At 44.3% G+C, this 27351-nt stretch overlaps 1 protein-coding gene and 1 non-coding gene across 2 annotated transcripts in view; one reads left to right on the forward strand and one right to left on the reverse strand.

Annotated features, from left to right (window-relative positions):
- Positions 1 to 11805: 11805 nt before the first annotated feature.
- LOC118023267 lies at positions 11806 to 11911 on the reverse strand. The gene has a single exon (XR_004682732.1). It is a non-coding gene; the product is annotated as a U6 spliceosomal RNA (small nuclear RNA).
- An 8706-nt stretch (positions 11912 to 20617) lies between these two features.
- The window catches only part of TICRR (TOPBP1 interacting checkpoint and replication regulator), a 44246-nt gene continuing 37512 nt past the window's right edge, over positions 20618 to 27351 (forward strand). The window contains exons 1-2 of the mRNA XM_035024123.1: positions 20618 to 21341; positions 26338 to 26614. Coding sequence (XP_034880014.1) covers positions 20679 to 21341; positions 26338 to 26614 — 940 coding nt within the window. The 5' untranslated portion in view covers positions 20618 to 20678. The remainder of the gene's footprint in view (positions 21342 to 26337; positions 26615 to 27351) is intronic.

The raw sequence follows: 27351 nt of genomic DNA on the forward strand, positions 1-27351 counted from the left end.
ACGGTGATGGTGGTGACAGTGATGGTGATGACAATCGTTATGATGGTGGTGATGACAGTGATGACAATGACGATGGTGATGATGGTGATGACTGACGATGTTGGTGATGGTGATGATGATGGTGATGACAATGGTGCTGACAACGATCATGATGGTGGTGATGACAGTGATGGTGACAATGACGATGGTGATGATAATGATGATGGTGATGACGGTGGTGATGATGATGGTGATGACGGTGGTGATGGTAACAGTAATAATTCACACCCAAGCCAAAGCCACCCGTACCATTCACAAAATGAAAACACAACAAAACAAGCTCAGAACAATGTAGCTATCCCAAACCTCACACCCTAAATCCATGCATGTTTCATGAGAAGACAGGAAATGACACAGTAATCCGGTACCATCCACTAATTTTCTCCCTGTTCCAAGATGACTGAGTCTGCGTCCTTGTGGGGGCAGACAGATAAAACGAATAAACAAAGCCTGCTTCCTAGGTTAGCCAGGCCCCCTGTGCCTGCACATCAGTGGAAAATGGGAGTGTGGTAAATTAGATACCTGAGAGATTCTCCCCGGGAAAAAACTAAAAAACTGCATGCTGAGTAAAAGATGAAACACAATATCTTCTTAAATGAATCACTGAACTGACACAAAAATGAGCAAACCACAAACCCCAAAACTGGAGTTAAGGAGCCCCAGAGCTGGCTGGTACTCTGAGGTTTTCTGCGGGATGCTGGAGACCGTGAGCTTGCATTTTGCTGCCTCCCCCGTCCCCACCACCCCGTAAGAGAAGATAAATCTTAGGGTCCATCCGAGGATGTAGGGAAAAATATATGCATGCATACGTACATACATTTTACTGATACAAAGACTATATGGCACATCATTTATAAATAATAATAAAACATACTCTGTGCTATAAATTCTACACAATTGATTCACACAAATGCTTTTGTTGATTTTTGCCAAACTCTTGCATCCGTAGCCAACCTACGGTTGCCGTTCACCATAGTCCTAACGTGAATGTTGGTGAACACTTTTCTGGTTGATGTGAACGAGGAAGAGGAAATGAAACAACCAAGACATGTTGGAACTTCACTCACTAGTCAATAAGGTGAGCTGCTGCTTTGCTAAAGCAGAGAATTATTTTCGAATGATGAGAGAATATTTCCTGTGTGCGTGTGTGTGTGTGTGTGTGTTATTCACAGGGTAATGGGCACAGACATAACACACTTTTAAGTTTAATCTGAATTAACATTTTCCCATCACTTTCTTAAGTCTAGACAATCAATAAAACATTAAACCAAGGCTTGATGTGTGCTTCTTAGAACAGTGCATGGCACACTGGAAGACTACCGAAATACTGGCTATTATTTATTATTATCTGCGGTCCAAGTCACCCGGGGATGACTCCTGAGTTTGAGTACGGCTGGCTGCTGGATTGTCTCCAACTCCTGGAGAGTTACATATCTGGTTCAAGTCCCAGAGAAAGGCAGGAAGGTGGGCAAACCCAGGAGGGTAGGGAGGAGTTTGGGCTGGGTGAGCGGATAATGCAGTGGGTCACGGGCCGTGAAAGTCTTCCCCTCTCGCCCACTGTGAGCTGTGAGGGGCCTCTGGGTAGGTGGCTGGGGCCCAGGACGTGCATGGGCTTCATCCCCACAATGGCATCAATAGAGCTGAGTCAGAGTGCACTGTTTAGACACGGCTGCTATGTATCATTTGGCTAATTGATTTGGATAACTCAATATTCTGAATTAATGGGTGTGGTTTTCTTTTTCTTCTCCACCATCCCACCATATCTACTTGGTCTCTGGGAATCTTGGGGATCAAAGGCTCATGGGGTCCTAAGACCAAGGTGATATTATCCATTGAGCTCTGGGAACATCTGGAAGGAAGTATTCATCACAGGAGATTGTTAAGTTTCAAACAAGCCCCAGGGAAAATCTGCTGGGCTGGCTTGGAAAGCATTCAGCTCCCCTTTGTGTGGTCTGATTTAGGAGACGAACTCTTCTGTGCCAAGAAACATGAAGTTAATGGCCAAGGTAGACAAAGCTGCTCTTTTGGCAGACCTCACCGGTGGAACAGTGACTCCCTCAATCAGAACCTGTCTTGCTGGGGCGCCTGGGTGGCTCAGTTGGTTAAGCGACTGCCTTCAGCTCAGGTCATGATCCCAGAGTCCTGGGATCGAGTCCCGCATCGGGCTCCCTGCTCTGCGGGGAGCCTGCTTCTCCCTCTCCCACTCCCCCTGCTTGTGTTCCCTCTCTCGCTGTGTCTCTCTCTGTCAAATAAATAAAATCTTTAAAAAAAAAAAAAAAAGAACCTGTCTTGCTGAGTCCGCCCCCGCACCCTGGGGCTTCACATCTCAGTGGGGGCTCACTCCCCAAATGACTGGGGTTTGGGGAAGTACAGGATATGGGTGAAAAGGGCTCTGACTCTATCCCACTGAAGTTTTCTCCTTCACTCTTCAGTTACAGGCCTGGAGAGATTAAGTGGCAAATACTCCGAGTTCTTGGCTGCAAACAGAACCCACTGGGGTGAGTGTAAGCAGAAAAAGCTTTTGGGTGCCTCTGAGAAGCACTGTGAGGAGACGAGCCTGGGTGTGAGAGCTGGGACAAGGCAGAGCTGCTGTAAGGAGAGCTCATGGCCGCCCCAGTGGACTGTGGCCAGGCATGGCCCCTCCCAGGGCTGATGCTGGGCACACAGCTCTGCCACCACCTCCCCCAAACTGGCACTCACTTCCCAACTGGTAGGCTCCGAGACTGCATCCGATCGGTGGACCCCGGTCTTACCTCTATGTCCTAACTGCAAAGGAAGCTGGGAAGGTACGTTTCTGTTTTCTACTTTAGGGAGACAGACTCCAAAGGTGGAGGCAATCCTAAACATCAGAAAATTGTTCGTGGGCAGCCAAGAGGAGGGATAAATATTCACACACCATCAGGACTTAAAATCACATGACTCAGACAGCCCCGGAGCCAATGACACTGCCCTGAGAAAGGCCCCTGAGCCCTGACCAGCTGCCTGGGTCCTGAGGTTCTCACTCTGCTGCTCCTAAAGTTGGTCCTGCCTCCTTACCAGGAACCTTCATCCTGTGTGTATCCCAGAAGTAATGGTTTAATTATTGCTTGTATGTTTGAGTGGATCTTTGTAGGCAAAGGCAAATACTTTCAAGGGCCGGGCAGGTAAATGAGTGTAGGAAGGGGTGGAAGAAGGATGTGTTGGGGTCAGAAGGACGGAAGGGGAGAGGTTTCCATTTGGAAATATGGACCCAGTGACCAGATACTCCGTGGACTTCTCTACATGAAATATCCAGATTTAACAATAATTGTTCAAATATTCTTGATCTGTTAAAATTTATCATAAAAAACTCCAAATATACAGAAAAATAGAGGGGTAGTATAATGAACACTCACACCCAAATACACTCCTCACTCAGATTTAACACTGAACAATTCATCATGTTTCATCTACTTTTTTCCTGCTTATGTATTTTATAAGTTTTTTTTAAGTAATCTCTATATCTGATGTGGGGCTTGAACTCACAACCCCGAGATCAAGAGCTGCATGCTCCACCAACTGAGCCAGCCAGGGGGGTCCATCCTGCTGAAGTATTTTAACGTAACAAAATCAGAGGAGCTAATAAAATATTTTATCCCTAAATACTTTAATAGGTATGTCTTCAAAACATAAATATTTTCCCAAGTAGTAGCTACTTAATAATATTTAATATTAACAAATACCTTGTCTTTTCTCAGATTTTTTTCACTATCCCCAGAGACAATGCTGAAGATGGATTGTTCAAACCAGAATCCAATCGAGGACCAAGAATTAGATTTGATGTTATGTGTCTTAAGTAACTTTAATCTAGAAGAGACCTCCACTGTTTTGTTTTGCTATTTGTGTGTGTGTGTTTTTACTGACATGGATTTGAAGAACTCAGACCAGTGTCTTGTTGACTGTCTTATTTATCTAGATAGGTCTGATTGTTTCCTGTGATGTCACTTACCTTGTTCCTTTATCCTCTGCATTTCCTGCAAACTAGAGAAGTTAGATCTAAAGGCTTAATCAAATTTATGTTAACATTTTGGCAAGAATGTATTGTGGTTGATGCTGATTGCTTAATCCACGATCTCAGAAGGCCCAGGATGCTGTCCTATTAGTACAGATGTCAGATGAAAGACTAGGTTGAGATGATTCCCTACCTTGTAACTTTGTATTTTCTTCCTTAGATCCGTCACTGCCCCCAGAAACATTTTACCTAATGGGTTTAGCATCCATTGATACTCCTTGCCTGAATCAATTACTTCATTAGTAAATAATTTTAGTAAAGATTTTATTTATTGCAAGAGGGTGTTTGCGAATACTATGCCTTTGACATTTATTTGCTGGCATTGTTCGGTAAGGAAGAGCTTTCTGGTATCATCAACTGTGGCTACGTGGTTATCCTGAAACCGGAACTACTGGTTCCTGGAAGGCAGAAAAAAATGCATCATGTTTTGGCTTCGACATTTCTCAAAGTAAGGAGTTGGTGTAACAACTTTGGCCAATACAGTAGTTCCCCTTATCCCTGGGGAGTATGTTCTAAGACCGTGGACAATACTGAACACCATATATATTGTGTTTTTTCCTATACATACATACCTATGATAAAGTTTAATTTATAAATTAGGCACAGTAAGAGATTAATGGCAAAATAGGACAATTATAATAAGAGTAATATACTGTGTGTAAGTAATATACTATAATAAGACTTATGTGGATGCAGTCTCTCTCTCTTTCTCAGAATATCTTATTGTTAAGTACTCATTCTTCTTGTGATGGTGTGAGATGATAAAATGCCTGTGTGATGAGACGAAGCGAAGTGGATGACGGAGGCTCAGTGACTTAGCCTTCTGATGATGCTTCAGAAGGAGGATCATCGGCTTCTAGGCTGCGGTTGACTGACACCACAGGTAAGGGGGGACGACTGTCATGACGAAGTGTTCTCCTTTTTTAAGTATCACTATGGACTGCTGGATTTTTCTGTACTCAATGTTGTATAATCAATTACAGTCTTTATTCTTTTCTGACACTCAAATTGGACTGTCGTTGGCCAGTGGAGACCTTCAAGATAGGTTCTGTGGGTTATTTTTTTTTTTAAAGATTTTATTTACTTATTTGAGAGAAAGAGAGAATGAGAGAGAGAGAGAGAGCATGATGGGGGGAGGGTCAGAGGGAGAAGCAGACTCCCTGCCGAGCAGGGAGCCTGATGTGGGACTCGATCCCGGGACTCCAGGATCATGACTGGAGCCGAAGGCAGTCGCTTAACCAACTGAGCCACCCAGGTGCCTCCGGTGGGTTTTTTTTTTTACATCTCTCTGCTGCCTTTGGTCACTTTTCTCCTTTCAGGCACAATTTGATGTCTCACATTCCTGCTCCAGCCCTAACATTAGCCATTTCTGCAACAGTTCCAGGTTCCATTTTCAAATATTCTAAAGGCAGCGGACAAGTTAAATAAACCATGTTCCTCGGGTGGATACAGCCCATGGCGGGCTGGTTTGCCACCTCAGCTTTTAAGTTTCTGTGGTTTTATGCTACAGGATACAGGCAATCGAATGTCTCTGCATTGTTTTGTTGTTGTTTTGTTATTTGTTGATTACTTGTTCTTTAAAGATTTTAAAAAATTTATTTATTTGAGAGAGAGAGACAGAGCACAAGCAGAGGGAGTGGCAAAGGCAGAGGGAGGAGCAGGCTCCTCTCTGAGCAAAGAGACCGATGCGGGACTCGATCCCAGGACCCTGGGATCATGACCTGAGCCGAAGGCAGACGCTTAACAGACTGAGCCACCCATGCATCCTTACTTATTCTTAAACGTAATAAACATCTGTGCAGGACCCACCTATCCATTAACTACTACGTTCACTGTAGCCTGTGAATATTCTCATTTCATGCAGAATTCTAAGGGATAATTTTCTAATAATCTAGGTTTGCCTTGTCAGCTCCCAAATTTGGTCCCTATTGGAGTATACATTTGTACCACTTTTCAGGAGGACAACATAGAATATTATTCAGGACTCCTTCACTTACAAATGGCAGCAATCCATACAAAACAAACAAACAAACAAACAAACAAAGGATATTCATTGACTCAGTTAAGTGGGAAGACCTAGGGAGGGATGGCTTTAGGCATCGCTGGATTCAGGGGCTTGACCAAGGTCATCAGGGCTCTGTCTCCCTATTTCTTGACTGTTTCTCTGACTGTGTTGGCTTAATTCTGATGAGACTCAATCTACATGGCAGGGAGGATGGCCTCCTAGAGCCTTTTTTTTTTTTTTATTCTTATGTTAATCCCCATACATTACATCATTAATTTTAGATGAAGTGTTCCATGATTCATTGTTTGTGCATAACACCCAGTGCTCCATGCAGTATGTGCCCTCCTCAATACCCACCACCAGGCTAACCCATCCTCCCACCCCCCTCCCCTCTAGAACCCTCAGTTTGTTTTTCAGAGTCCATCGTCTCTCATGGTTCGTCTACCCCTCCGATGGCCTCCTAGAGTCTTAAGCCCGTATCTTTGTGGCTTCTGATCAAAAAAGGAGAGAAAGACTCCCCCCCACCACCACTCACAGAAGCTTCGTATAAAGTCTCAGGGAATACACTGATTAACTCTCTCTGGACCTTATGCCCATCTCTGAACTGAACACGCAGCCTAGGGAAGAGAGTACTCTGGCTGCCTCAAGTGACATGTTCAGACCGGTTAGAGGAGAGGCTCAGAGTGACTGACAGCCCACAAGGGCCAGAGAGAGTAGGGGAGGTGTGGCTCCCTAAAGGAAAAACAAAGGCTGTTATTAGAAGGAGGGGGATAAAGAATTCTGAGCAGGGAAGCACATCAGATGTCCCTTATATTCAGCAAAAGAAACGTCAACAAAGACTTTAAAGCAGTCTACCTTCCATCTAAGAGAATAATTCCACACCAAAGAATTCATGAAAAAAAAAAATCACAGACAAGGGCAGATCTGAGTCCGAGGATGTTTATAATCACAGTACTGCTTATAATAGCAAAATGCTTTAACGAGCTAAATGTCCACTAAGAGGAGATTAAACAACTTAGTGCACATCCGTGTTATTGGGATGCTAAGCAACTGGTGAAAATGATCATTATTTCCTTGTATTTCATGACCAGGAAAGACCTCCATGATGCACTGTTAAGTGGAGAAGGCAGGCTATAAGGCAGCCCACATATTATAATCTCATTTTTTAAATTGCGTATATACCCACTGGGAAATAAACATTGTCAGGAAACACATCGCAGGCTTAATAGAGGTTACCTTTGGGTGATTATTTCAATTTATTTAATTTGTTTATCTGAATTTTCTGTGACAAGTACATATTACTTTTTAACAAGAGATAATTTTTTTTTTTTTTTTAGAAAAGAAATCAGGATAAACACACAAAGACACTCAAAAAATAGACATAACAAGGAAAGATACAAGAATGGGGGTGATCCATGACCATGCCCACAAGGTCAGAGATGCTCAGATGCAAGGACTCTAGGCCCGTAGGCGACCGTGGGGACATTGCACCCCTATTCATCCACTCTCCTTCTCCATTATCTTCACGATGCACGGTTACCACACTCATCGCGGCGTGGGGTGGGCAGGACGGGCTGACCAGGCAGGCTGCCACTGGCCCTCAGCTGAAAGAAGCCAAGTCGCCTTCGTCTTTTCCCTCCTCTGGCCCTGCCCGTGAAGACCACCTTTTCCCAGTCAGCCCTATCCCCACTCCAAGCCCTGCCAGTTCTGGCAAGAGCCGCTCAGGCTGGTCCCTGGGCTCTCAGGTTAACTGAGTAATCACCCAACCCAGGAGTAAAAGTCACCAGGCCAGGAGGCAGGGAGGGGCCATAGTGACCTGGGAGCATCCTCTTGGCCTGATGCCCTGATGCTCAGCTCCCCAGCACTGGCTCAGCAGACCCCACTCCAACTCCTCCTTTTACTCCCCCCAGGGGCTGGGATAAAAGGCTTCCTCTTTCCAACGACCTCCAGCTAGCTCCAAACCAAAGTTAGCTTCTGCACAGTGCCTTTTGCAGGGTGCTGGGGCTTCTGGCCTTGGGTCCCTGCTGTGTCTCCACTTGGCGAATGCTGAAGGATTTGTCCTCCAGAGGCCTTGATATCATCTAATTGGTCAACTGTAACTTGATTATCTCTTTTAGACAAGCACAGTGGGCAGTCCTCTTGAGTCTCTAGTAGCAAATTAAAACTGCCAGAAGCCGAATCTCTGGTTACAGAGAGAACAAGAGCCATCAGACACAATTTGCTAGAATTTTTGTTTCCCAAGAGAAAGGAAGGGGGAAAAAAAAATCACTATGGTTAAGTGTTGGGAAGAAGGGGGCACTTCAGGCCAATAAAGGGAGTATGTTCAAGAATTGTCTGGAACATTCCTGTTCTATCATATAAAATTCACATAAATTTTATATGCTATCCATGATATAGCTGTATGTCTTTTTAATATTTTTAATGAAAATTTTCAAACATAATGATTTTCACAGTGAAAATATTCCTATACCCATCACCCAATTTAATACTTTATTATATTTGCTTTATCATCTCTCTCTCTACCTCTCCATCCATCCATCAATACATTTTATGTTTTTATGCATCTCAAAGTAAATTGCAGACATCAATAACATCCCCCTAGTTACTTCAGTATGTTTATCTTTAACTAGAGCTTGGTATTATTTGTTTATAGTTAAAAAAATTTTTTTAAGTAGGTTCTATACCCAATGTAGGGCTTGAACTCATGACCCTGAGATCAAAAGTTGCATGTTCTACCAACTGAGCCAGCCAGGAGCCCCTGTTTATAGTTTTTTGAAGTGAAACCTACAACCAATGAAACACAGAATCTTAAGTGTGCATTTGCCCAATTTTCACAAATACATAAACCCGTATACCCTAACCTCTGTCAAGATATAGAACCCTACCATCACCCCAGAATGTTTCCTTATGCCCCTTCCCAATCAATACCTGCCCCCAACCTCTCAGAGGACACCACTGTTTGGATTGTTTCCACCATAGATTAGTTTTACCTGTCCTAGAACTTTATATATATTGAATCATATAGAATATACTCTTTTGTGTAAGGCTTATTTCACTCAACATAATGGTTTTGTGTAACCTATGTTGCTGCATGTACCAGTAATTTGTTCTTTTTTTATTTGGAGTAATATTCCATTTTATGAATATAGCATTTTACCCATTTTCCTATTGATGGATGTCGAGTTTTTTCCAGCTTTTTGGCTATTACGAAGAAGTTGCTATGAACATTCCTGTGTAAGTCTTTTTGGGGACATAATTTCATTTCTCTCAGGTCAATACCTAGATGTGGAATTCCTGGGTCATAGGGTTGGTGTATAATTAGTTTGAAAAGAACTGGCTTTTTCCAAAGTGGTCGTATTAGAGTACATTCCCACTAACAACATATGAGAGTTCTGGTTGCTCCTTATTCTCATGAGCCTTTGGTAGGGGTCAGTCATTTAAATTTTAGCCATTTTGTTGCGTATGTAGTAGTATCTTATTGTTTTAATTTGCATTGCCCTGATTATTAATAATATTGTCTTTTTTGTGTGCTTGTCATCCATTCGTATATCATCTTTTGTGAAGCATCTGTTCAATTTTTTAAAAAGATTTTATTTATTTAGGGGTACCTGGGTGGCTCAGTTGGTTAAGCGGCTGCCTTCAGCTCAGGTCATGATCCCAGGGTCCTGGGATCGAGCCCCACATCGGGCTCCCTGCTCAGTGGAGAGTCTGCTTCTCCCTCTCCCTCTGCCTGCCTCTCTGCCTACTTGTGCTCTCATCTCTCTGTCAAATAAATAAATAAAATCTTTAATAAAAAAAAGATTTTATTTATTTAGGGGCGCCTGGATGGCTCAGTCATTAAGTGTCTGCCTTCGACTCAGGTCATGGTCCCTGGGTCCTGGGATCAAGCCCTGCATCAGGCTCCTTGCTCAGTAGGGAGCCTGCTTCTCCCTCTGCCTGCCACTCCCCCTGCTTGTTCTCGTTCTCTCTCTCTCTCTCTCTGACAAATAAATAAATAAAATCTTTAAAAAAAAAGTTTTGTATTTTTTTTAATTTGAGCCACCCAGCCACCCCACATCTGTTCAAATCTTTTGCCAATTTTTCACTGGGGTTGTTTGTCTTTTTATTATCGAGTTGTAGACATTCTTTATATATCTTGGATATCAGTTCTTTTCAGATATATTTTGCAAAATTTGACCGCAGTGTATAGCTAAACTGTTCTTTTTTTTTTTAAGATTTTCTTTTTTTTTAAGTCATCTCTACACACATCGTTGGGCTCAAACTCACAACCCCGAGATCAAGAGTTACATGCTCTACCGACTGAGCCAGTCAGGCACCGCCTATTTGATTTTTAAACAATGTCTTTGATGAGCTTATGTCATTGTTAAAGTCTTATTTATCAGTTTTTTAACTCATGGCTATTACTTTCCTAAGAAACATTTGCTACTCTCAAGCCACAAAGGTATTCTCCTTGGTTTTCTTTTAAGAGCTTTATGGTTTTAGCTTTTATTTTGCATCTGTGCTCTGCCTTGAGTTACTTTTTGTGTATGGTGTGAAATAGGAGTTAAGGCTCTTTTTTTTTTAAATTTGGGTCTCCAGTTATTCCAGCCCCCATTTATTTTTTTTTTTAAAGATTTTATTTATTTATTTGACAGAGAGAGAATGAGAGACAGAGAGCATGAGAGGGAGGAGGGTCAGAGGGAGAAGCAGACTCCTTGCCGAGCAGGGAGCCCGATGCGGGACTCGATCCCGGGACTCCGGGGTTATGACCTGAGCCGAAGGCAGTCGCTTAACCAACTGAGCCACCCAGGCGCCCCCCAGCCCCCATTTATTGAAAAGATTTTTCTCTCTCCCTTGGATTGCTTTGGCACCATTGTCAAACACCAAATAGCTAAATAAGTGTGAGTCTATTTTCAGTTCTCTGTTCTGCCCCTTGATTTACTGGTTGATCCTTATAATGGTACCACGCTATGTTGATTAGTATAGTTTTATATTTAGTCTTGAAGTAAGGTAATGTAAGTCTTCTAACTTCTTTTCAAGATTGCTTTGGGGGCACCTGGGTGGCTCATTCGTTAAGCGTCTGCCTTCGGCTTGGGTCATGATCCCAGGGCCCTGAGATCAAGTACCGCATCATGCTCCCTGCTCAGCGGGAAGCCTGCTTCTCCCTCTCCCATTCCCCCTGCTTGTGTTCCCTCTCTCGCTGTGTCTCTCTGTCAAATAAATAAATAAATAAAATCTTAAAAAAAAAAGATTGCTTTGGATATTCTAGGTCCTTTGCATTTCGGCATAAATTTTAGAGTCAGTATGTCAATTTTTATAATTCTATAAGCCTATGGAGATTATGATTTATGAGATCTGTAAATCAATTGAGGAGAATTAACAGTATTGAGTCTCCTAATCCATGAACATGGTATATCTCTCCATGTGTTTAGATCCTTTAAAAATTTCCCTCAGGAATGTTTTATAGTTTTTAGTGTGTAAATTTTGCACATCTTTTGTTAAATTTATTCTTAAGTATTTTCTGTTTTTTGTTTTTATTGTAAATTGGATTTTTTTTTTAAGGGAGGGGAGAGGTAGAGAGAGAGAATCTTAAGCACACTGGGCGTGGAGCCTGATGCAGAGCTCAATCTCAAAACCCTGAGACCATGACCTGAGCCAAAATCAAGAGTTAGATGCTTGACTGCCTGAGCCACCCAGGCACCCCCAAGTTGGATGGTTTTTTTAAATTTTACTTTTCAACTATCTACTACTAAAAAATATGGAATGCTTCACAAATTTGATGTCATCCTTGTGCAGGGACCAAGTTAATCTTCTTTATCACTCCTGTTTCAGTATATGGGTTGCCGAAGTCTAAAAACATAATATGATCCACTCCTGTGATACAGGAGTTTTAAGATACACTCCAGGCAAGGAAGTCCTTTCTTTCCTGGGACTCCTTGTGTTCCTAGCATACCTCTATGGACCCCTACAGGGAGACTTTTGGGATCTCTGCCCAGAGTGTCTTCTCCTCTGGGTCATTATCTGGCTCTCTGAGGTTGGATGCCTACATTCTCCACTACAAACTCCACACAATCACGCCAGCTGTGATTTTGTAAAATGGTTTACCAGTCCTAAAACATGGTGGCAAAAAATGCTTCCTGAGCCAGGACCTGATCTATTGGCTCATTCCTCACATTCATCCCCAAGTATTACTGGAGAAAGAAAATCCTGTCTCATTGACCCAAGGATAGCCAGAAAGAGTGAGAAGAGAGGCACACCTGTCAGGCTCTTCGAAATCTATTTCTAACCCCTTGGGTGGGTCACTGTGAGCCTTGAGGAGAAGACAGTGCCTTCCTCAAAAGCTGAGTGGCCACAGCCTGCACACGCTCTTGGAGCACGTGAATCCTCTCTTCAGCCTCAGAGGAGACTGACCTGACATGCTTCCTAAGCTAACCACAGTTTCACATTCCTCTTTTTTTAGTTGTAGTGAAATGCACATATCATAAAATTTACTGTTTTAATAATTTTTTTAAAAGATTTTCTTTATTTCTTTGACAGAGACACAGCAAGAGAGGGAACACAAGCAGGGCGAGCAGGGAGAGCGGGAGAGGGAGAAGCAGGCTTCCCGCGGAGCAGGGAGCCCGAAGCGGGGCTCGATCCCAGGACCCTGGGATCATGACCTGAGCTGAAGGCCGGCGCTTAACGACTGAGCCACCCAGGCACCCCGTTTTAATAATTTTAAAGTGAACAGTTTGGCAGCATTAAGTAAGTATATTCACACTGTTGTGCAAGTATCACCCCCATCCATCTCCTGGACTGTCTCTCATCCCATATCACAGTTCATCTTACAAAATATTTTTCATCTGACCTTTGCTTTTGAAGAATGAACTAAAAGAATATTCCCCAGCCCTACACTCCTGAGCCACTTGGCAGTCCTGGGAGTCACAATGTGATAGAAATCTTTCGTCGTGGCACTTATTAGCGGGTCCAGGCCTCACTGGCTCAGCCCAACCCAGGGCTCTGAAACTGCAGGTCCCCCTCCTGAAGGGGGGCGGGTGGATTCCTAGGGGGTGGGGCCTTCAGATTAGCTTCAGCCTTCCCCTCTGGTCTGGCCATGAATCCATTAGGGAGATTGCAGTCCTGCCCACCCCCCTAAATTGTCTAAGGTTTCCTCCCTTACCACCCTTCCACCAGGACCCCACAGCTTTCCTGATCCTCTACAAGCCCCTCCAAGTGTAGGGAGGGGAATTTGAGACCCTTCCTCAAAGGTGAGGCTAACCCCCCTTGAGCAGAGCCTGAGGCTGATGATCATTCTCACAGAACTACCCCAATCTGTGTGGCAGATTCAGGTTCTGGGCAGTATAACTGACTTCAGAGAAGGAGTTTCATTCTAGAAGGAGTTTCAGCCTGCTCAGTGGCCCCAGGATCACTGCATTAGCCCCATCTCCCGATGGGCTTCTGTGAGGAGCCTGGGCTGCCTTCCCAGGGGACCTTCCTTTCATCCTTGGGTTCTCACATCAGTGAACGGACCCAGTGTTCCAAACCATTTCCACAGGACCCAGGGTGAAGGGTTTCTGAGCTCTGTGCAGGCCTGATAAGGCAGGCCTAGGCCATGCCTCACTGGCTTCGGCCACAGCTTGGCTTTCTCAGCCAGAAAAGAGGGCCAGTCGCACAGACTCTGGGAGCATACTGGCCCTCAGACCCAGTTTCCCAGGGAGCACTGCCGGGGTGAGAGTAGAGGTGGGGTTTGACCAAGAGATTGGGGTCCCAGGCCTTTGGCCAGCAGGGGTCAGAGAGATGAGAGGGCAGGGGTGAAGCAAGCACCACCCAGCCTTCACCCCACTCCACCGTATCTCTGAACCACAGCCCTCCCCCTCCAGTAAGTAGAGGGACAACTCAGTGAGCTGTGTGACATCCAGCAACTTACTTAGCTTTTCTGGGCTGTTAAAATGGAGATTTAAAAAAATACTTACCCAGAAGGGTTTGGGAAGATTAAATGTGAGTGTTCCTAGAGCAATGCCAGGCACTCAGAAAGTGTGTGATAAACATTTTCCTTTCTGCTTTCTTCTCCCTCACAGCTTTACGCACATTGCTCTGGCTCTGTCGAGGAAGTTAGGCAAGCTGGCAGTTCCCAGAAGGCTCGGGAAAGCCACTGTTTTTCTTTCGTGCCCAGGAATCCTGCCACAAATTGACGGCGTCCCCCGAGACCCCCAGGGAACACTGGAGCACCGGGACCCTGAGCAGAATGGAGAGTTGAACAAACGACTGCTGTGGCTAGAAACAAGCTCCTCAGAAGACCCGCCCCTTATCCAGACTCACCAAGGACACATACTCTTCGTGTCATTGCCAGTAAAAATTCCCAGACCTGAGACCTCAAGGCTCCCTGCCCAGTGGGAGCTACAGTGGTCCAGATACCTCCGCTGCTTTTTCCAAGGAGGGGAAGAACATTTTTGTCATCATCACCCTCAAGTAGGAATCAGAGTCTCAGAACTGGGCAGGGAGTTTAGTGACATGTCCCGGCCCCACTGCCACCCAGTTCAGCTAGAATCTTTGCGGGGGTAGGGCCAGCTTTGGATAGTTTTTTCAAGTCCTCAGATGCTTCTAATGTGTAACCAGGGTTAAGAACTTCTGGTTTAGTCCAACCTCCTCATTGTAGAGATAAAAACACACAGGGGGAGGGGTGCCTGGGTGGCTCAGTTGTCCTGATTTCGGCTCCGGTCATCATCTTAGAGTTGTGGGATCAGGCCCTGCATCAGGGTCACACACTGGGTGTGGAGCCTGCTTAAGATTCTCTCTCTCTCTCTGAAAAAACAAACAAACAAAACCCACACAAAGGGGGAGAAAACCCTAGAAAGATTGAAAGAAATAAAAGATTTTTTTTTAAAGATTTTATTTATTTATTTGAGACAGAGAGAATGAGAGAGAGAGAGCACATGAGAGGGGGAAGGGTCAGAGGGAGAAGCAGACTCCCCCCTGAGCAGGGAGCCCGATGCGGAACTCGATCCAGGGACTCCAGGATCATGACCTGAGCCAAAGGCAGTCGCTTAACCAACTGAGCCACCCAGGCGCCCAGAAATAAAAGATTTATAGTGAAAGAATATAGTGCAGATTAGTTGTGCTAAAGAGGGAAGGTATTATGATTTCATTATTTCTATTATTGCTCTAGACAAAGCTGGCTTCATGGACACGTGCCTTGTATGATCACACAGGCCCCTCACATTTAGAAGGGCCCTGTGCTTGGTTTAATGCTCTGCTGTTGCTGTTTTGAAATTTTTGTTTTGTTTTGTTTAAAGATTTTATTTATTCATTTGAGACAGAGGGATAGAAAGAGCATGAGCAGGGGGAGAGGCAGAGGGAGAGAGAGAAGCACGCTCTCCGCTGAGCAGGGAGCCCGATATGGGGCTCGATCCCAGGACCTGGAGATCATGACCTGAGCCGAAGGCAGATGCTTAACCATCTGAGCCACCCAGGCACCCCTGTTTTGAAATTTTTAATTTTTTAAATAAGGGGTCCCACATTTTCACTTTGTACTGGGCCCTGCTGGTCCTGTCCCTAGATCACATAGCTCTTAAAAGCGGAAGTTGACTATCATCCCATTAAAGAAGGATGAAGAACACGGGGCTGAGAGGCTTGCTGGATGTGGGGCTGACCTGGCCCTCCATTGCCAGTGAGGGCCCTTCCCCCCACCACGCTGTCAGGGGAGGAGGCTGTCCTTGGATCCCCTGGGGGGAAGCAGTGTAAGAGTTTCAGTGCTCCCTCTTACTAGCTGTGAGAGACCCTCTGAGCCTCAGTTTCCTCAGTAAAAGGGAGGAAATAATGCCTGCCTTGTAGGATTACTGTGAGGAGTGCCCAGAATCATGACTGTCCCTCTAGATGCTAGATATATGTGAGTGACTTTCCCTCCCTTCATGGGAACACAGAACACATCGTAACCCAAAAGAATGGAACCCACGTGATCCAGGTGCAGCCTTGTCAGCCACCCCGAGGTCCTTTTTTATCCCTGAGAGGCCCAATTACAGTAAGTTCCCAGACTTCAGCTTTTCTCACCCAAAAGAAGGACAAGCAGTTCTGGGGAAAGCGTTCATTCTGCTGTGGGGCATACAGGCTGGGGAGCCGCTAATGAAGGGTTGCTGCTACTGCCCTCTGGTGGTAATATAGCTGTATCTGCACAAATTCTTAACCTGGGAAATGCTTGATAACATACTACATTTCAATTACAAAAATAATGTATTGCTACTCTGCTAGGCACTAGACACAGACAAATAAAACACAGTTCTTCCCCTCTAACAAGTCACAGTTTATCAAGTAAAGCGAAATCTTGGGGCGCCTGGGTGGCTCAGTCTGTTAAGGGTCTGCCTTCGGCTTAGGTCATGATCTCAGAGTCCAGGGATCCAGCCCCCAGTTGCGCTCCCTGCTCAGCAGGGAGTCTGCTTCTCTCTCTGTCCCTCCCCCTGCTCATGCTCTCTGTCTCTCTCTCTCAAATACATAAATAAAATCTTAAAAAAAAAAAAAGTAAAGCGAACTCTTAAAGAGCTGGAATAGAGTGTAATGTGGTAAGTTATAATAAAAAAGACTCCTGACTTCTGGTTCCAGACAAAATGGGCTAGACATATTTACTCCTATTTTTCCCACTACGTAAAGCTAAAACCCCTGGACATTGTATGTAAACAGACATGAGAAGACTCTTTGAGGTTGAGAGAAGAGGCCGACTTGCTAGCGACCTTGAGATGCAAAGAACGACATGGCAGTGAGTTCTTTGGGTTTTCTTTTGCCCTTTTATAGCTGACGGGATACTGGAGAAGCTGGTGTCCTAATACCTCAATGGCTGCAGACCACAAGAAGCCCCAAGAGAAGTCTGCTTTCTTTAGTCAAAAGACCAGGACAGGGGCAGACAAGCAAGACAGGAAACTTGTAGCCAATAATCACTCCAGTCCAGTCAAACTCCAAAAAACGATATCCCAGCCCCATCAGCAAAGACTGAGTGGGAGCCTACACTTGCCCCGCCCCCCCACCCCGTTCCCGGCATAATGAGGCAGAGCCTTCTCCTGCCAGGTGGTATCAGAGGTGAAGTGGGGAGCTGGGACATTTATCCCCACCTGATGGTAATGAGGCCCAACTCCTGCATGTCAGCAGAGGTCCCGTAGGGAACCTCGACTCCCAAAGGACTGCCCCCCAATAACACGGCTCCCTTACCTGCAGCATCAGCGGAGGAAGCCACAGAGTGCCAGGGGGAAGCAGCCCCACATTTTTCAAGTGATGGGAAAAAACAAACAAACAAGAAGAACTGTCAACCCAGGATTCTATATCCGGTGAATGTCCTTCAGGAATAAAGGGAAAATTAAGACATTCTCAGATGAAGGAAAATTAAGGTATTTACTGCAAGCAGACTTACCCTAAAAGAATGGCTAATGGAAGTTGTAAAACAGAAAAAAATGATAAGGAATCTGAGAGCATCAGGAAGAAAGAAAGAATGGAAAGAGGAAAAGTATGCGTAAATACCATAAGCTCTCCTTTTCAAGTTTTGTAAGTTTGATGGTTAAGGCAAAAATGATAACTAATAGGTTATCAATATTTGTAAAGGAAATAGTTAAGACAATTTTAAGTGAGGGAGGGTAAGGGACTCAAAAGGAGGTAATATTCCATACTTTACTACAACTACACTTCACCAAACTGTGGTAAGTTATATGTACATATTGCAATACTCAGACAAAACACTAACAATTCTAGACAAAGAAATACACTAACAAAATTGATAAATCAAAATTAAATTTAAAAAAATGTTCAATTGTGGCACGTGCGTGACTCACTCAGTTAAACTTCTGCCTTCTGCTCAGGTCATGATCTCAGGGTCCTGGAATTGAGCCCCGTGTCAGGTTCCTTGCTCAGAGGCAAGTCTGTTTCTCCCTCTCCCTCTGTGATCTCTCTTGCTCTCATTCTCTCTCAAATAAATAAATAAAATCTTTAAAAAAAAAAATGTTCCCTGAGGGAAGCAGGGGGAAAACAGAAAACCAAAAAAAAAAAAAAAAAAAAGACAAAAAAATAAAATGGCAGACGTAAGCCCTAATAATAATATATTACACATAGTCTAAATACATCAATTAAGAGATAGAGACTGGCAGAACAGATTTTTAAAAATGACTCAATTTTATGTCACGTAAAGAAACTCACTTCAGGGGTGCCTAGGTGGCTCAGTCGTTAAGCGTCTGCCTTCGGCTCAGGTCATGATCCCAGGGTCCTGGGATCGAGCCCCGCGTCAGGCTCCCTGCTCAGCGGGAAGCCTGCTTCTCCCTCTCCCACTCCCCCTGCTGTGTTCCCTCTCTCGCTGTGTCTCTCTCTGTCAAATAAATAAATAAAATCTTAAAAAAAAAAAAACTCACTTCAAACAATGATATAGGTAGGTTGACAGAAAAAGAATGAAACCAGATATACTGTGCAAACACTAATCAAAGAAAGCAAGAGAGCTATATTAATAGCAGACAAAGTGTTTCAGAGCAAAGAAAATCACCAGTTACAGAGAGGGATATTACATAATGATAGAAGGGCCAATCTACTAAGAAGACATAGCAATTCTAAATGTGTATGCATCAAACAACAGAGATGCAAAATATATAAAGCAAAATAATGATAGAACTGAAAGAAATAGACTTATACACAATTAGAGTTGAAGACTTCAACATCTCTCTCTCAACAACTGATAGAACAACTAGACAGAAAGCACAGATACAGAAGAACTCAAAAACATCACTAACCAACAGTATCTAATTGGTATTTATAGAACACTCCACTCAACAATGGCAGAATATACATTGTTTTCAAATACTCAAGAAGCATATATGAAGGTAGACCATATCCTGGGCTATAAAATAACCTCAATAAATTTAAAAGAATTGAAATCATACAGAATGTGTCCATCAATCAGTGAAATCAAACTAGAAATCAAAAATAGAAAGATAACAGGGAATCTGCAAACAATTGGCAACTAAACAACACACTTCTAATTAATCCATGGGTCAAAGAGGAATTGTCAAGAGAAATTAAAAAATACATGGATGTAAGTGGAAAAAAAATACAAGGTGTCCAAATTTATGGGACACAGCTGTGCTGAGAAGAAAATTTATGGCACTAAATGCATACCTTAGGAAAGAGGAAAACTCTCACCTAAATAATCTACGTTCTCACTTAAGGAATCTAGAAAAAGAAGAGCAAAATGAACCTAAAGCAAAACGAAGGAAGAGGAAAATAAAGAGCAGAAATCAATGAAATTGAAAACAGAAAAAAAAAATCAATGAAATGAGCTCATTCTTTGAAAAGATCAATAAAACTGATAAACCTCTAGTAAGACTGATACTAAAAAAAAGAGAGAATACAAATTACCAATATCCTGAATGAAACAGAGGTTTCACTGCAGACCCTGCAGACAGGCGGAGTCTTGAACTGAACCCGCAGCTTTTACTAAGCCTCCCAATGTCATCCTCATCATCTGGATTTTAACCCCTGACAGCTCTGTATATGCAACCCCTAAGGAGACCTTGACCCATGATTCCCTCTTTCCTTGACCTTCCTACAGTATACCATAAACAAACTCCCCCTTTGTCGTCAGCCTCTACCGTGAATATTCCCTTTACCTTCTTGCCCTTTTGGAAACCTGGCCTCTTCTATTTGCAACAGGAAATACTTTTTATTCATTAAGTATATTTCCCCCCCGACTATGAAACAAGGAAATACAGAATTATAGAAAATTTAGAAAAGTGTAATATATATCCTTTTTTAAAAAAAATCATCATGTCATCACCATCACAGACAACTTTCAGTACAGTTTTAACAGCTTAAAAATATACACATAGAAAATCGGGGGTTCTCTCTCTTTCGCAGTCCTTTTTTCAACTATTGTTACGTATAATAAGCTACATGATGTTCCTTCCCTTTAGGGTGTACTATACTTTAGTCATTCGCACTTGAGCTGTTTCCCAATTTTTCTCGTCAGGTAACTCGATGATGTACAAACGTCTTTTATTTGAATCTAATTACCTTCTTCAGAGAAACTCCTTGAAATTATTGGGGCAAAGGAAGTGAACTTTAAATTGTTAATAATTTTTTCTTAAATTACAGAAAACTAAAGTCTTCATCATCGGATTCGAGGGTGGCTTCATCCCAGTTTGAGTCAGACCATCTCCAAATCCCTCCCAGTCAGTACCAAGTTTGCAAAGTCTTAGTAAACACCTCCCAGCAGCCCGCACCTACGCCTGCGCACAATCGCCCAAACGCAGCCCTCCAGCCCAAAAGGGAAACTTAAGGACACGCCCCCGAGGCGCCACCTCTTTAAATTTTAAAACGAAGGCCCAAGCCAATGAATGTTAAGTTTCTCCCGGAACACGGTGCCCCGCTCGCAGCCACGCCCTCCACCAATCAGGCAGAGAGCTTTTCCGTCGCCCTTCCAATCAGCGCCAAGGATGGAGGTTACTCACGTAAGTTACGTAAGGCAAGTGACCAATAGGAGCTGACTTTGGGGGCCGACTCCGCCAATGGCAGGAGCACTTGGAGAGCGCGGGAGCTTTTCCACCAGGGCTCCTGAGGGAAGCGGTGAATGGCGCTGGTTCTCTGAAGCCCGGGCCGACAAGAGAGCCCCGGGGCGGCGGCGCGGCCGACATGGCCTGCTGTCACAACGTTATGCTGCTGCTGGACACCGCGGGCGGTGCCACTGGCCGGAGTCCGGTCCGGCGGGCCGCCCTGCGCCTCCTCACCTACCTGAGTTGCCGTTTCGGCCTGGCCAGGGTCCGCTGGGCCTTCAAGTTCTTTGACTCTGACGGGGCGCGGAGCCGGCCGTCGCGCGTGTCCGACTTCCGCGAACTGGGGGCCCGCTCCTGGGAGGACTTCGAGGAGGAGCTGGACGCAAGGCTCGGGGACGGCGCCCACGGCGCCCACCTGCCGGGCCCGGCGCCCAGGGCCAGCCACACGCACAGCGCCCTGATGGAGACGCTGCTGGACTACCAGTGGGACCGGCCCGAGATCACGTCGCCCACGAAGCCGATCCTGCGCAGCAGCGGGAGGAGACTGCTGGACGTGGAGGGCGAGGCCAAGGAGGCCGAGACTGTGCTCGCGGGCTTCGTGAACGCGGTCTTCCTGCTGGCCCCCTGTCCGCATTCGCAGAGGGAGCTGCTGCAGTTCGTGTCCGGCAGCGAGGCGCAGGCTCAGCGCCTGCCGCCTCCCCCCAAGCAGGTGATGGAGAAGCTGCTGCCCAAGAGAGTCCAGGAAGTTATGACCGCCCGAAAAATCACCTTGTACTGGCTGGATACCACCGAGTGGCCGAAGGTAAGTTCGTGGTAAACTCAGACTTGGCGCACGGTGTCCTGCTGGTTCACCGGAACCTGGAAGCGTCCGCAGAGCCGCCGGGAGACCCAACGAGACTAGCACGACCAGCATGTGTCCCTTCAGAAGGGAAGCCCTGTGGTCATAAACCGGGACGATAGGTAGGTCCTTGGTACACACTAAGGTAAGCGTTTAGGGCCCTTACCTGCCTTCCCAGGTTCTGTTTTTCCTACACGCGACGAATACTCCAGCATACTGAAGCATCGTCTAGTCGGTCAACAAATCTTTCTTTTTTTTAAAGATTTTATTTATTTATCTGACAGAGAGAGACACAGCGAGAGAGGGAACACAAGCAGGGGGAGCGGGAGAGGGAGAAGCAGGCCTCCTGCTGAGCAGGGAGCCCGATGCGGGGCTCGATCCCAGGACCCTGGGATCATGACCTGAGCCGAAGGCAGACGCCCAACGACTGAGCCACCCAGGCACCCCTAGATTTCATTTATTTATTTGATAGAAAGCACGCGCAAGCAGGGGGAGCAGCAGGCAGAGGGAGAAGCAGACTCCTCGTGGAGCAAGGAGCCCAATGCGGGGCTCGATCCCAGGACCCTGGGATCACGACCTGAGCCGAAGGCAGACGCTCAACGACTGAGCCACCCAGGCGCCCCTCGGTCAACAAATCTTGACTGCGTGTTCTGTCTTATCCGTCACCCCGAATGCCAGTGCTCACTCTTCTGTGCCAGTCCAAACTTCTAACGCGTTGCCCCGTGGCAACTACTGAGTCTCAACTTCTGAATTTCCACGCACTTTCGTGGCACTTACCCTTTCCCCACTCTATTTTCCTATATGCAAGCCTCTTACCTTCCATCTAGTCTAAAAATACCTGAGAGGCAGGCACACAACACCTTTGTATCCCCTGCAGATGGGTATTGAGCATTGTACGAGTTCAGTAAGTAGTTGTTGACTAAAGCTTACAGTTGTAAGTGGCTCATTTGGATTTTTGTTGAGGCATTGGGGCCCCTGCTCCTGTTAAGTACTCCGAGATAAGTATGTATTTTTTTTTTTTAAGATTTTATTTATTTGAGAGAGAGAGAGAGAACGGGTGGGGGAAGGAGCGGAGGGAGAAGCAGACTCCCCGCTGAGCAGGGAGCCCAGTGCGGGGCTCAGTGCCAGGACCCTGAGATCATGACCTGAGCCAAAGGCAGAGACTGAGCCGCCCAGGAGCCCAATAAGTATGTATTTTTACCCTCACTATTTTCTTCCTCTCACCTTCATTTAATTAACAAATAGTCATTGAGAAGCCATTGCACCAACTGCCTACTCTGTTAAAGTTGCGGAGGGCGTGGTGGTCAGCTGAGGAGGTTTACCTTCTAGTGAGGAAGCTACATTAAACAGATCCGAATAAACAGGTGAGCAAGAGGAGGTAGAAAGGTGGGGTGGGCGAGCTTTATGAGCAGAGGAGATGAAGGAGGAGGAACAGGAAGGTTGGGAAAGAACATTCCAGAAAAGAGGGGGTATAAATACTTGAACTGGAAAGGAGCTTAGTTTGTTTCAGAAAGCACATGTCTGTAGGACCTAGGCAGTAAAAGTGCGGATTTTCTTCTAATTGATGAGTAATGGCTTAACCAGGTAAAAGATGTGATTCCACTTCTTGGAAGCACATGTAGCTAAACTAGGAGTGGGTTAAATTGCAAGATTACAAATGGAAAATGAGCAGGTACTTAAAAAATGATATACACTGTTAAAATTTCCAACATGCTTTCACATTCAAAGCCCAGAAATGGTAAATGTAAAATAAGGCAGCAGTGGTGGCTCAGTTGGTTAAACCACTGCTTTCAGCTCAGGTCATGATTCCAGAGTCCTCGGATCGAGCCCCGCATCGGGCTCCCTGCTCAGGCAGGAAGCCTGCTTCTCCCTCTGCCTGCTTCTCCCTCTGCCTGCCGCTCCCCCTGCTTGTGCTCTTTCTCTCTCTCTTGCTATCTCTTTCTCTGTGTCAAATAAATAAAATATAAAAAAAAATAAAAAATAAAAAAAATAAGGCAGCAGTGGCTTGTCAAAGAAAGGGAAAGAACAAAGGTGTTTAAGGGGATTGTGAACATTTGATGGAGAAAATGGAATCCTGGAACTTAAAATTTGTTAAGGCAGCAAATCAAGTATTGGACATAGTACACAACACGTAACTGCTTGATTTGGGGTAATTGATACCAAATCACACCAAAGACTTTATTCTGGAATTATATCAAATACTGGCTCGAAAGAAATCTTGGCACATGGGCCTTGCAGATTCTTCTACCTTTTCTTTTTTTGGAATAGTATTACAATAAGTAGATTGACAGTATCTTCTTAAAGATCTCTTCCTGTTCTGACATTCCACCATCTGAGGGGATGGGTCTTCTCTGAGGCTTCCCTTCTCACATCTGCTATGTTGTTTACCCTAAGAAAATGCCCATCAAACAAGCTTTTCTGTTTTGTTTTTTTTTTTTTTTTCTGGTGAAGATTCATCTTTTCCTATTCAAAAAGCCTCTGCCCAGCCACACTGAGGAGACAAAAGGGAGCTTTAGGTTAGTCCTTGGAGAGCTCTCACTACAGGGGTAGAGAGAAGGGAAGGAGAGAAAATCCAGGTCCTATCTTGTGGAGCTCACAGTCTGGGAAACAACTGGAAGAAACAGAACCTGGACTCACAGACTGGGGGAGGAGGGATCCAAGCACAGAACTCTTACAGGATGGAAGGGAGCATAGAAGACCACTGGCATGCTTTCGACTTTATACCTGATTTATTCAGCCACATTTATTACATATCTGCTGGGTGCTGGATGTATCAGTGAATCAGACAGATGTAGTTCCTGCTGTCTTGGAGATTATAGTCTTTTTTTTTTTTTTTAAGATTTTATTTATTTTTTAAGTAATCGCTACACCCAACGTGGGGCTTGAACTTAACCCTGACATCAAGAGTCCCATGTTCTACTGACCGAGCCAACCAGGTGCCCCTGAATTTATAGTTTTGTGGACATCTATAAATCTCCAGATTTGAAACTTATCACTAAGACTTGTCTCTCAATCTGTAATATGCATAAAAATGAAAAATGTGACCATACTCTATATAGTGATTGTGTTATTGTTTTTTAATCATGTGCATATATTCTCATCAAAAGTTAATGTCTTTTTCAACTCTTATTGAAGCTTTACCTTTCAACTGATAAGCAGATTTTTTTTCCCCTAGCTGTCCTCTAGCCAGAATATCTGACTATTTCAACAAATTTTTTGTTTCCCTTTGGCAAAAAATCCTAATCAGGATCTATGGTATATGAACTAGCTTACTGTTTTCCCCCATAGCAGTGAACATAGGCATGGACATATGGATGGTAACAGCAAATTTTAATTGATTAATTTCCAAACTGGCATGCATAACTGGAACAAAAGTTTTACAATATTTTGTTTATCTTCACTACATGAGATATTTTCTGTTGTGCTCTGATATTTTCTATTCTGTTTTGTTTTTTTTTTTTTTTTGATGCTGGTCATGAGCCAGTCAGTTGATCCATCAAAGGATCCATCTGAGTCCACCAAAGGGTCATGACCCTCATTTTAAAAGCACTATCCAAGATAGTTCTTGGTTCTTGGACTAGTCTGTTCTTGCCTTGCTGTGACCTTGGGTACTCTTATGCCCCTTTTTGAACTTGAATATATGAAAAGTTTGGAGATGACTTTGAAGACCTCACATTCCATACCAATTTATGATCTATAATTGTTAACTCCTGTGGAGTAGGCAAACCAGCATAATAATTGTATTTCGGGGTAGACGCTCTTCCATCATGTTCCTATACTACTTAAATATTGTCATGTTATATTGTGATGCTGAGTTAAACATTTCACATTATTGCGGTTTTACTCTACCCCCAACTTTAAGATTCTAGAAGACTGAGACTAAGTCTTGCTAATTCATGGCATATAAAGGTTGCTCAGTAAGAGTTTGTTAAGGGGTGCCTGGATGGCTCAGTTGTTAAGCGGCTGCCTTTGGCTTGGGTCATGATCCCAGGGTCCTAGGATCAAGCCCGCTTTGGGCTCCCTGCTCCGCGGGAAGCCTGTTCTCCCTCTCCCACTCGCCCTGCTTGTGTTCGCTCTCTCGCTGTGTCTTTCTCAGTCAAAAAAAATAAGTAAAATCTTAAATAAAAGGACAATTCTTATTAAAAAAAATAAAAGTTTGTTAAAAGAAGGTTAAATGGGGCGCCTGGGTGGCTCAGTTGGTTAAGTGACTGCCTTCGGCTCAGGTCATGATCCTGGAGTCCCGGAATCGAGTCCCGCATCGGGCTCCCTGCTCAGCAGGGAGTCTGCTTCTCCCTCTGCTCCTTCCCCCTGCTTGTGCTCTCTCTCATTCTCTCTCTCTCAAATTAAAAAAAAAAAAAAAAGTTGAATGAACAGTTGTCTGTGTGTGAGGAAATAAAGACTGGTTTTTACAGAGAAAGCAGGATTTGAGCTAGATTACCCAAGTTGGAGAAGAAGGGGAAAGCATGGCAAACAGCATGAACCAAAGCATGGAAGATAAAGTATGGCATGTTCAGGAAACAGTAAATGGTTCAGTGTCCTGGAAGGTAGCAGTGGGTGAGGGAAAGATAATGTGTTTGGAAAGGTTGTTTAGGGCTGGGCTATCCCCAAGAGTTACTTTATCGTGGAGGCAGTGGGAAGCCCTTGAAAGTTTTTAGAGAAGTAGCACGATCAGATTCATGATTTGCAAGAATACTTGGAGCAACATAGAGGACAGATAAGAGGCAGGACACAGACTGGAGAGGCTGTACAGTAAGAGTCTAGGCAAGAGATGACAAGGGCTGTAGTGAGAGCAGGCTGTACAGTAATAGGATACTGACCGTTTGTGTGTGGCTTAATAAATACAACAATTGAGTAATTCGATCCTTTAAAGTAGATGTCTACTTTCTCCTGCTCTCCCCAAGCTTTATTTATGGATGCCTCATTTATAACCACCTGAGTTTCTTTGTAATTTTTATTTCAGTTGTGGGAATCCCCGGACCACCGTGGGTACTGGACAGTGTGCGAACTGCTCCACCTTGTCGGAGGCACTATCTTACCATCCGAGACTTTCAGCCAGGATTGTACTAAAGCTGGGAAAAGACTGCTTGGTAGTGAAAAAAAGCTGGCAAGTGAATCTCCCCTCTCTTCATGGATTTCAACTCTGCCACCTGATGCTACTTTGAACTGTTTGCTCTATAAATCTGCCTATGAAGCCTCATTTCCACGGATGGAAGGAACGTTATTTCTCCCTGTTGAAGGTAAGCAAACACTCTTTGGGGGGTGTTTATGGTCTCAGGTACATTGATTTCTTCAAGGCAAGCCCATGCTTTTCTTTAGAGTTTCCGACAGCCTAGGCACTCCATTAATGCTTGTAATTAGAAGGTGTCTGTGCAGAATCAGGTACCACAGGAAAGCGTTGAACATGGGCTCAGTGTATCTGCCAGCCCACCTTTAAGAAGAACTAGTGAGTCATTTTTAAAGAATTTCCCAGCTGTTGAAAAGAAGGATAATAGTGTTCAGGTGCCCAAGTAAAGGGGTGGTAGGATTTCCTGCCTCATAGAAGAGACTGATAAATGGAAGACCATAGAGAAGCAATGATTGATTAAGAGAAGAAATAACAAATTAGTGAACAGCCTCTGAAATTGGTGCCTGTTACCAGGAAGAGCCAGCATGTTAGACTCTTCGTAAGTTTACTGTATGATCTGTAGAGTGAATCTCACTTCTGAATCCCATATCCACACAAAAGTCCTACTCTGTAGAGATGTATACGTAAAACTATGTTACATACATTGCGTGCAGTTTAAGGAAATTTCAAGAGTAGTTTTGTTTAAGCAGTTTTGTCATACATAATCTTTAGAATTCAACATTCTTCTAAGATGTGATACACTGTATTTTACAGATTTAAGCAGTGTTGTCTTTTTTATAACTCATGAGTATTGCTTGAACACTTATTTCTAAGGCATAATTATTGGGAAGTTCTGACATTTAGTTGGAC

This window comes from Mirounga leonina, unplaced genomic scaffold, assembly GCF_011800145.1.
Source record: "Mirounga leonina isolate KUSES-001 unplaced genomic scaffold, KU_Mleo_1.0 Mir_178, whole genome shotgun sequence".
Taxonomy (NCBI): Eukaryota; Metazoa; Chordata; class Mammalia; order Carnivora; family Phocidae; genus Mirounga; species Mirounga leonina.